At 50.5% G+C, this 10,764-nt stretch overlaps 2 protein-coding genes across 3 annotated transcripts in view; one reads left to right on the top strand and one right to left on the bottom strand.

Annotated features, from left to right (window-relative positions):
- The first annotated feature begins 4,057 nt into the window (after positions 1–4,057).
- LOC118248958 (CMP-N-acetylneuraminate-beta-galactosamide-alpha-2,3-sialyltransferase 2-like) lies at positions 4,058–6,516 on the top strand. Its single transcript, XM_035548449.1, has 6 exons — positions 4,058–4,327; positions 4,516–4,706; positions 4,836–5,015; positions 5,412–5,457; positions 5,783–5,902; positions 6,349–6,516. Exons 1-6 carry the CDS (start codon positions 4,058–4,060, stop codon positions 6,514–6,516), a joined length of 975 nt encoding a protein of 324 aa, XP_035404342.1.
- Positions 6,517–8,669: 2,153 nt separating this feature from the next.
- ERGIC3 (ERGIC and golgi 3) overlaps positions 8,670–10,764 on the bottom strand; it is a 29,501-nt gene continuing 27,406 nt past the window's right edge. For both annotated transcript variants that reach the window (XM_035548277.2, XM_050713954.1), the window contains one exon: positions 8,670–9,568. In XM_035548277.2, coding sequence (XP_035404170.1) covers positions 9,489–9,568 — 80 coding nt within the window. In that variant the 3' untranslated portion in view covers positions 8,670–9,488. The remainder of the gene's footprint in view (positions 9,569–10,764) is intronic.

Raw genomic sequence — 10,764 nt, 5'->3', positions numbered from 1 at the left:
TATTTTTGACAAAATGCTGTACTCTAGTGCACTTTTACTCATTATAATATCATTATAATACCAAAACACACCTCCATCCCAAAAGCTACCCACCTCCAAGGTGCAACCACCCCTCATTGAGCATGCACTCTGAATTTCTCATAGCCTATACCTTTAAATGAAAGTGAGAAAACTTTTTACCAATCATAACCAAGATATGCTTGAGTAGAGTCACTCAAGCTCCACCTAAAAGAAAATAATATAAATTGGCTTAAGAGAAAGGGGATGTTAGGGAAGATACCATCACGAAGGATACCTTCTGACTTCTGGGATCAGTCGATGGGCTGAGCCTCTCTTCCCCTCCATTGGGATGCCATGGGGTAAGATTTGAACACTTGGTTATACCAGGTGTCTCTGCAGAAACATAGAAATCTCTATAGAGCCTTTGTGCCTTTTAACGCCTTCATAGCCAGACTGTGTACCTGTGTATTTCACGCATGCTAGCTTGCTTTTGCAGACAGTGAATTTATCGCTGGCAATCCAAAGAACCTGTGTACCTGTTGCTGTAATAAATTGCAATTAATCGCATTGTTCCTAGCCATGATAGTTCTCATTGAACGCGACTAGAGTGAGGGTGTGCTATGTTATCTGTGAGCATAATAGTTCAATACCCTGAATCTGACCGAACCCATAACAGTTAATCAGCTATGCCCCTTAACGTGACACTGCCTGTCCCGTGCGCTGACCGCTGTAATGGAAACAATGGTGCTGCAGGGCCATGCTGCTGCCCTGCAGAACTATTGGGCTGCGAGCAGAGCTGTGCTGCTGAGCAAACCCTGGATAGTGGCTTTGGCTGAGGATGGGGCATGGCAGGAGCCTTAGAAATTCAAATGAGCTCAGTGGAGCCAGCAGCACTGAGAATTTGTGCTGTCCTCACTGCTTGCACTGGGTTGAGACAGGGAACAAGAAAAAGGATGTTGATTCTGTAGGTCTTAGCTAGCACAATTGTATGTTAACAACCCCAAAGATAAGGGAATAAAAGACTGTATGCCTAGATAATAGGACCAGCAAGACCTGGCTTGACTGCTGAAGTCTGTCAAAGAAAGAAAAGGTCAGAAGTTTAGCAGCGAGGAAGACTTCTGGCCTTCAAAAAAAGACCACCAGAGTATGCCGGACGACCACCCAAGGGCTCCAGTACACATGTGAAGAGGGGCGAGAACCTATGTTAATGATTCTTTGGTGATCTGATGAATATGCAAGAGACTTACAGGAAATAAAATGAATATGTATATATCCCACTAATATAAGCACACTACCAGTACGGTGCAGTAATAAAGAATACCTGCTTAATAACTTTGATAATTGAGTTTTCACTGTGTCAGGGTTTCACTGTTGGTGCTCTGGAAAACCTGCTCTGTGTCAGCTCAGGGCAAGGCTTCAGCAGCGCCTGGCTGCAGGAGTGATGAAGAGGCCCTGTGAGCCTGCTGCCAATAAATACTAGCGCTTCAGTGCTCTGTTTTGTGCAGGGCTGTTCTGGTTTAGGTTTCTATCTCCTTCCCCTTTGCCAGTCCCCCTCAGGCATCAAACCTCCTCATGGGCAGCAGAGCAAAGCAGGGCTGACCTCCCCTTGAGTGAAATCGGAAACAGTTCAGATTGCATGGCTTTTCTCCATGGGCTAGCTTTTTCCAGTTGCCAAGGCACATTTTGCAGCCTTCCTTACTCCTTCCTGAGCCCAAATCCTGTCCAGGTGACCTAAAGAAACCAGCTGATGAGGCACCGGGCGCACAAGGCTGTCAAGACCTCTGTGTTTTCAGCAGCGGATGAACCATCCCAGCATAACCTGCAGGGTGCAGGACGGCAAGTCCATGCCAGGCATCTTCTCCTGCCTCCAGAGGTGTGATTTTATGCTGAATTGCCTGATTTGGGCCCTGGGAAAGCAGTCAGGGCTCCCAGCTCGGGCATGACCTGTGGCTGCAGCTGCGCCAGGAGGCCGGAGAGGCAGCACTGCTGAGGTGCGGCCACAGCCCCCAGCTGAGGCCACCATTTGCTGTGAGGCTCCGGGCTCCCCGGCCACTTACTCTTCCTGCAGCGGCCATCGCAGCCTGCATTGAGTGCTGCTGAGTGTGGCAGTGTCGCCTCTGCTCAACTGCGCTCAGAGGCACCTCCTCCAAAATGAGAGGGCCAGGTGACGGGGGGATCACAGCACCCTGGGAGCCCCTTTCCCATCTGCGGGTCTGGGGAGCAGCATCCCTTGGGATGTGAGTCCCTTGGAGTGAGGCCAGGGACAGGTCTATAGGCTGCTGGTGCGCCCCAGTACCATGGCTGCACTGCACTTCTGGGTGTGGGGCTGGGGGGCATTTCAGCTGCCACAGGGGTGTGGGTGGCCCTGCTGCAGAGGTCCCGTCAGCAGAGCGGGGGCTGTGTGAGACTGCTTGTCCCTGCCCCCCACTCCACAGGGCCCTGCCCCAAGCCTCTTGCCTGCGAGGGGTGACTGCAAAAAGCTTCATGAACTAGTCACTGTGCTGCCTGATTCCCCTGGCTCTGGGCTTAATGGAGCTGCTGGCACTGACTGTGTGGCCCTCAGCCAGAGCATCCTCCCTCAGGGGCTGCGGGTTAATAAACCCAAGACTGCAAGCTCCTGAACCAGCTTCCCTCCTTCCCCGGGTGACTGCAGGCCTGGCAGGCGTGTCGGAGGGATGCTCTGTGCCGCCATCACAGCTGCTGCTGGCGGGGGCACAAGCTGACATCGCAGGCTCGGCACTGGGGAGTCTTTGGGGTGCAGAGCTGCCATTTCACGGCCAGCTGTGAGGCTGCACTTCCTGCACAGCCATGGCTGCGCTTCCGGAGTGCTGGTAGTGGCTTGTGCGCACTTCCCCTTGAGAAGTAACATTTCAGTTGCCCGTGGAAGGACCGGCAGGGAGTGACTGCCCAGGACCAGCCAAATCTCCCACCTCTGCTCTTGGCTCAGACACCTAGGAGGAGCGGTTTTGCCATCGGGGGCACATTGCGCAGGTCCATTTTTGGGCAGCTGCCTGGACACCACGGAGAGCAGGTATGTCTGTGCTGCAGAAAATGGTTATTGTGGAGACATGAAGCCAGTGGTCACCCGTGGTCCTGTCTCTGGCCTGGATTTGCCAGCAAGGAGGGGGCTGTGGGGAGCACAGAAGCCCTCTCCCCCCGTGAGGGGCAGGAGTGGGTCCCTGTCCTTCAGCTTTCCCAGTGCAGTGGTGAACCCCCAACCTGCTGCTCCTGACACCAAGACAGAGGCTGTGCCGCTGTCCTGCTCGTGCACTCACGTGGCTGCCTTGGCCCATGGAGTCAGGTACTGAGATGCTGGGCATGCTGTGGGGATGAAAAAAAAAACTTTTTATTCTGACTAACTTTATGTGAGTCTTTTTAGATGGAGGACAGGAACGTCACTCGCAGCTAGGGATTGAAGAAAGGTGCGCGCGCGCGCGCACACACACACATATGCACCAGTTACCACTTCTTGGTCCTCCTCCCTGCCGGTGGAGATTTGGTGCTCTTGAAGCCTCAGAGTCCCTGGGCCACCAGGGAGCGAGCGCCTGGCCAGCCATGCAGCACCTGCATGCTCCACTCCCTGAGTGGTGGCGGGGAGGCTTCCTGCAGGGAGGCTGCCTGGCTCTCTGCCCACATGGGGAGGTGGTGTGGGAGGCACGGGAGCCGCTTTACTGGTGCACAGCTTCTGCTTTGGAGGGAGCCAGAGGCAGGCTCAGCGCTGAGATGAAGAAGCTTTGCCACCACTCATCTGTAGCATCATTCACCGATACTAAAAGTGCAGCAGGCAGAGCGTGGCGCCTGGCACAGCATGTGTTGCCAGCTGGCCCTGACCTGACCTGCGTAACTGTGACAGTGTCAGGAGCAGAGCACAGCAATAAGGCCATTGAACGGTTTAGAAAGGAGACCCATATTTCAGGTCTATAGTGGGAAGGTGAGTGGCGAAGTGGTCGCAGGATGGGACTCCAGCGTGTCCCAGGAGACTGGGCAGAGTCCTGCTCCTGCCAGCAGTACCACTGCCACCAATCCTGGTGCCATCTCGCTGCAGGTGGCATGAGGGATGCAGTGCCGGAAGCGCACGCAGGTGGTTCTGGCCCTGTGCCTGCTGCTCGTGCTGTGGCAGTCTTTCCAAGCCTCCATTTCTGGCCTTGGCCACCTTCTGTTCACTCCCTCCCTCTTCGCTGCCCATCGCCCACTCCAGCCCACCGCCCGCTGCTCCCCCAGCACCAACACCTCTGCCTGGTTCAACGCTCACTACAACACCGCCGTGGGGCCCCTGCTGACAGGCGCAGCCCACGAGCTCTCCCCGGATGTGGTTCAGTGGTGGCTGGTGAGTGGGCGCATGGGTGGGTGCTTGAGGGCTTTCCTGGGCTCCCCAAATATGCATTCAGAGGGTTCTTCCCCATGCCCATTGCCCCCCCCCCCAATCCCCCTCATCCTTCTCCATGGCACTCAGGGAGGAGGGAGGGCTCCAGGCTGGGGGGCTGATGCCATCTGTCCCTGCCTGTGCTCCCCCAGACCCTGCAGGGCCCCCCCAGCAGCACCCAGCTCCAGGCCATAATCCAGGAGCTTTTCACCGTCCTTCCGGCCCCGAAGGGAAGCGTGTGGGACCCATCCCAATGCAGGCGCTGCGCTGTGGTGGGCAACTCAGGGCGGCTGAAGGGGTCCCGCCACGGCCCACAGATTGATGCCCACGACTGGGTGCTGAGGTGGGTGACATGAGGGTTCACATCCCCTCCTTGCTGCTGGCCAGGGTCAAACTACATCCCTGCCCAGCAGCCTGGGTCTAGCATGGCATGCACCTTTGTTATTGGACATGCCTTCCTGCTCTCCCACAGGATGAACAGAGCCAAGACAGCAGGCTTTGAAATGGATGTTGGCACGAGGACAACCCATCACTTCATGTACCCAGAGAGTGCGATGAACCTCTGGCCTGGCGTCCACCTTGTCCTAGTGCCCTTTAAGCCTCTGGACCTGAAGTGGGTGACCAGTGCCTTCTCCACAGGAGAGCTCTCACAGTGCGTCACCTCCACTGTCCTGGGGCCTTGGGGATGGGATCGCTCATGCTGAGGAGCCTGGAGCATGGTGTAGGAGGCGAAGGGCTCAGAGTCCCTTGTCAAGGGCTCTGCCCCCTCTGCACTGCAGTGTGGGGAACCAGGTGCTGAGAGGTCCCCACAGGTCTTGGGCATCCTGCATCCCTGTAGCCCCATGAGCAGGATGGTGTCTGTCCCCGCTGCAGAGCTGTGGGCTTGATGTTTCCCTTTCCAAGGCCAGGCCAGGGGACACCACGGGGCCAACCCAGGGGCTGGGGGGTGCCATTGGGCCAGGTGCTGGTGGTCGCGGCACACCAGCTACTCCTGAAGGATTGGCAGCTCAGGTGTCTCACACTCATGGCTGTCCTCTGGCTTTTGCAGCACCTACATGAGAGTGAAACAGTTCATCAAAGCTGACAGAAACAAGGTAAGGGCTGGGCAGGCACCTAGTGAGCATCCCCCTCTGCTCAAGCACCTGATGCTTGGGCTCTGGGACAAGGGGGATGAGGGGTTGATGGCCACCAGTGACCTGGCATCACTATTGGCTGTGAGGTGACCCCAGAAGCTTCTGCAAGGCATTGCAGGATTTACAGCCAACTCCTCACAGCCAGGCAAAGACTGGGTTTGTTTTTTGGGAAGGAGGCAGCAAGTGGGGTGGGGGCAGACCTGGCAAGAGGGAGGACTCGTGTCTGTGCTGGTGGCAGGGCCTGGCTGTCCCATTTGCAGCTCATTGCTGCTCTGCCCTTGCTCAGGTGCTGATCCTGAACCCGGCTTTCCTCAAGTACATCCATGAGACCTGGCTGCAGGGCCACGGCAGGTATCCCTCCACTGGCTTCACAGCACTGCTCTTTGCCTTGCACACCTGCCAACAGGTGAGTGCAAACACAGGTGCTCTGCTCTCACGGGGAGAAGGCTTTTCCTTGCAGCTGTGGAGAATTTCCTTTGCTGCAAGTTGTCTGTCACCCCTCGTGTCTTTTTTGCTGGGTCTGGATCCAGCTCCCCTGTAACATCACGCTGGTGCAGGGAGGCTCAAACTGGACGCAGCAGTCAACCCACAGCCTCCCAGCGTGGAGTGTGGGTGGACATTTGTGGCCCTCAGCTGCTGGCCATGCTCTTGCTGGTGGAGCCCGGGACGTGGTCATCTTGGCTGTGCCCCCTCACCCCATCCGTTTCCCCCAGGCCCTGGTGCTCTGTGCCCAGAGAGGGCTTCTCCCACTCTGCAGTGGTGCCTCTGCAAAAGGGGGAGGCAGGCACTTGCTGCAGGCTCTTGGGCAGACCGAGTGCCCACGCAGTGATGGCTCTGCTGGCCTGCCCACAGGTCTCTGTGTTTGGCTTTGGAGCAGACAGCAAAGGGAACTGGCATCACTACTGGGAAGAAAACCGTTGGTCTGGAGCCTTTCGCAGGACGAGGGTCCACGACGCTGATGTTGAATTCAGCCTCATCCAGAGACTGGCAGCTGAAGGCAGAATTTTATTCTACAAATGACATATCCAAGTAACTGAAGCCAAGCTGTTAGCACAAGAACTGGCTGCTGGCAGCTGGCGCAGCTCTGTAGCTTGCTTTTCCCCTGCGCTGCTGTGTGCCTGGGCTGGCTGTTGCACCTGGCCAGGGGTCTTGGTGCTGGTGCTGGGCCCACCAGCTTGGCTCTGCAAGCACGAGTGGCAGTGGGAGCTCAGTTTAGCCAGGAGGATGTTTTCTGCAGGTCCAGGTCTTCACCAACCAGGACACCAAGGGGCAGAAGTGGGGCTCACTGCTTGCTTTCAGAGCTCTAAGACTGCGTGGGTTACGTCCCAGGGAGGTTGCAACTGTGGCCATGTTCACGCAGCCGGCTGTGCCAATGCATCTGTCCATGTGCTGGGGCTGAAATTTCCCCCCACTGATGGCTTTGGGGGAGGTTTATTGCTGTTCTTTGGGCAGGCAGAGAGGGGCATCTTCCCTTCCTGTTTTTTTTTTTTTTTTATAACTAAGGAGTATTTTCATATTGTATCAAAGGAGACTAAGACATGAAAAAAATCAAGTATGGTAAGTCTGAATACAGCAGACTTAAGTACAGCTGAAATGATCATATGTTGAATAAACTTTGAAAGCACACGTGGAGCTATTATTTGTTTTACTGTACTGCTCTAAAAAGACAGTGCACTTGATCTCAGCCCTTTTCTGTACAAAAAGATCACAGACCCTGAAGCCTGAGCTCCATGAAATAGGTTTCCTCCTCCAGAGCAAGATTAGCAGAAGCTCCAATTGCTGGCGCTCTGCCTCCCTGACCAGGGACAGAAGCAAGCACCTCCTCACGCTCCATTTTTTGCTGATGCACTGGAACACACTCTCTGTTTTGCAAGCGGGCTGCTAAATTCAAAAGCTTTAGCCACTCAGTCCAAGCAGATTCTTTTAAAGCAGCTGCAAAGAAATAGTTTTTCAGATGTCTTCCGAGAAACATGCCAAGCATGGGACTACTCAGACTCCTGCTACTCATTCTGCTCCGCAGAGTGCAGTGACCAACACAGCAGCTTGCCATTTCCTTTCAGTCACAAACATGAATGTCCTTGAATCAGACCAAGCTTTGTCATTGTTACATCATATTAGTAACTTGGAAAGTCACCAGATCTCAATTGCTCATCAGCTTCCATTTTATAGCAGAAACCTGTTATCACCCCTGATCTAACCATTAGCTTCACCTAATTTCTGCCTCTCCAAGTAGAATCCCCATTTCTCTGCAAGTTTTGCTTCTCCTTTAAGGATCCCTCAGCACTTTCTATGCAAACACAGTACAATTAAACTGCCATCTCTCTGCTCTATCCCCTGTCTGCAAACCAGATGTTGCTCTCTGTTATCTGGGCCCCCAGAGAATGCAAGTCTTGCACTTACCCTGCCCGTCACCTTCCTTGTGTCTTCTCCAGGTGCTAAGCAGTGCTCTGTGTGATGCTCTCCATTGGTTTTCTGAGGTTTACAAGTAACTGGCTTTCTTGCCAAAGTCAAGTGATTAGCTGCTTTAACAGTGAGTTAAACTCTTACTATGTTATTTCCATTTATTTTCACACTCTTGATTATTCTTTCAAATTTAGTTACAAACCTGTGTGCTCTGATGAGTGACTGAAGGGCCTAGAGCCGTTCAGCTCACTTTCTGTTCCCAGTAACACAGATACTATCTTCCCTTCTCACGCTGCAGTAGAACAATATGACCCTGACCTGACGGACTTATTAAATATCCTTGTTTCAAATATGTTTCTTACAAACTCATTTTTTCTAGCTTGGAGATTAATGAGTCACCTTATCCACACCTCAAATCGCTTCTCCCCCTGACTGAAAAACGTAGTTTTTTATAGTACCTATTTTGAAGGTCTATTCAACTAATTAAAAAACAAAAGCATCATTTGATTCTGTGCCTGTCATACTCACCATGCACTGCTGGAATAAACTGTACCAATCACTCAGACTAAGTTTTAAGTAAACACCAAAGTAAATTTAGAGCCGAGATTTAAGAGCACTGAGTCTGTTTTGCCTCAAAATAACTCAGGAATTCATATATTTTATTTTTGCCTTCTTGTTTTCAATTTTCTCCCACTATAGTTTTACATACCAACCACTTCACTCACTTGTGTAGATCATTATAAAGAAAAAAAAATCACCATCATAATATCTTCACACTCTCCCACATTGCAGGTATTTTTTATTATAATTTCCAATTCAGTACCAGGATTGGTTCAAATAATTTAATTATTCTTCCAAATGCTTTACCAAAACACAGAGGATGGATTTTATTACAAAATATAAACAGAGGGGAAGTGCAAACACAATCCAATTTTAAAATTATTTAAAACTCCAAATGCTTTTTTTTTTTCCTGAAACATTAACTTGCATCTTTCCTAAGAGCAATCTGAAGCATCTGCAATGCCCCATCATACAGAAAGCACATCCTGAGTGCCAGGCCTCATCACGTTGCCCTGGACAGCTGCAAGGAAAGCACATGGGATTCAGCACATTTCCACAGAGATCTGGCATACACTGTCAGCACATTCAGAAACTTTTTAAAGAATAATTTAAAAAGGATGGATGGCATTGCCAGAAAGTTTATTTGATGTCAACTTCAATCCATCGCAGGTCTCACAACAATATAGTACATTATTCCTGGAGTCAAAAAGAATGCAGTATCTCCATCAGCTCTTTCAGGGGGCAAACTGGATGAACATGGAATTGACACAAAAGGGCTTTTACAGTAGGGTCTGCACAGCCAGACAAGATGGCTAATGAATCTTTATAGCAGCAAGTTTCAAGCAGTTCAATCCATAAATTAATGCCAAACAAAGGATGATGAGACATTAAGAGCAGTTGGGGCCATCTGGTAATTCCAAACCTCTTCTCACATGCACTCAGAAGATCACATATATTTTGAAAATCCTGTTTAGTTCTCCTTACAGGTTTGTTTTTTTTTTTAACGTGTGGGTGAGGTCACTGCTTATTTATATTGCCTTCCCGAGTTCGATTTTCTTCTGGATGGCACGTGCTGAGTGATAGATCAAGGAGTCAATGAATCCTGCAACTGAAAGGAAAAATCAGATCAAGCCAGAGAAGCCTCAAAGAGGGATCAACTCTCACAGAAAGAAAAAAAAAATCCTTCTGTCAGTGGAAAGGGATTCAAGTTCCGCCAAGACAGAAAGCAGCTGCTGCTGCTCAGAAGACTAAAGTCTTCATCTCATTAGGAGAGACAAGATCCAGCTTGCAGGGCAGAGGTGACCATGCTTCTCCAGAAAAAGATCACTCAAAGAAGTAAAAATGAGGCAAAGATGAATCACATATGCTTACCGATGAATTAGAAAAGTTTGGAAAAGAAGCTGATTCTGCAAACTTTATATCATTCTACTACCACCCTGACCCAGCTTGCCAAGGGAATGTTTTCCATTTTTTGCTTGTTTCCAGTAACCTTAAAAGTAAGCTCTTCTACCTGATAAAACACGTTGCCCTTTACAGATGCCCTTTCTAGGAGATTGCAACGATTACCCACCAAGGACACAAAATAAACTGATGCTTTAGTACTTTCTGCAGTATTTTCCCCAAATCTCTCCAGCCAGTACACTGAAGGTGCCTGTTAACTTGGTGCTTGTTTGTGACCACAGAAAAGGTCTACTGCACCCCCAAATCCAGACAACCCTGCATCTATCAAGGTGGCTTTCACAATACAGGAACTCTGAGCTCCTGCCTAGCTCCCTCTCTTTTTCTTGAGGGTACACAGGGTAACTTACACATTGAAACATTACACATTGAAAATATCTTTGCCAGTAAGCAAAGATATTTTCAATGCCTTTATGAAGCTTCATTTTTATTTTATTCAACAATCTAAGAAAGAAGTGGTTACTTGGCTCTGCACAAATACAGACATTTTAATGCTAGTTAGAGTAGCAGCTAAAATGGGAACTGGTTCTTCTATTCGAAGGTTGGACTAGATGATCTTAGAGGTCTTTTCCAACCTGAATGATTCTATTACTGTAGAATATAGAACTACTAGTCTTGCTATCCGGTCTTTCAGTAACACCCGTGGTGACTGTCTTTTGCCCTGAAAGTATTTCTACTTGTGGAACCAATTTGATGCTCTAACAAAAAAAGCTGTTACACAGCTGATTTGATCTGTCCTCTAGCCAAGAAAACAGTACAGATTTCAAATAGTATATGAAAGACCACATTATTTGAAAACAAAATATCAGATACTCCCATAGCTCTCTAGAACATCTTGTATCCCCT

The sequence above is a fragment of the Cygnus atratus genome, chromosome 16, assembly GCF_013377495.2.
Source record: "Cygnus atratus isolate AKBS03 ecotype Queensland, Australia chromosome 16, CAtr_DNAZoo_HiC_assembly, whole genome shotgun sequence".
NCBI classification, from domain to species: domain Eukaryota; kingdom Metazoa; phylum Chordata; class Aves; order Anseriformes; family Anatidae; genus Cygnus; species Cygnus atratus.
Note: the sequence above shows the minus strand (reverse complement) of the source record. Positions and strands in the feature narration are given on the sequence as shown.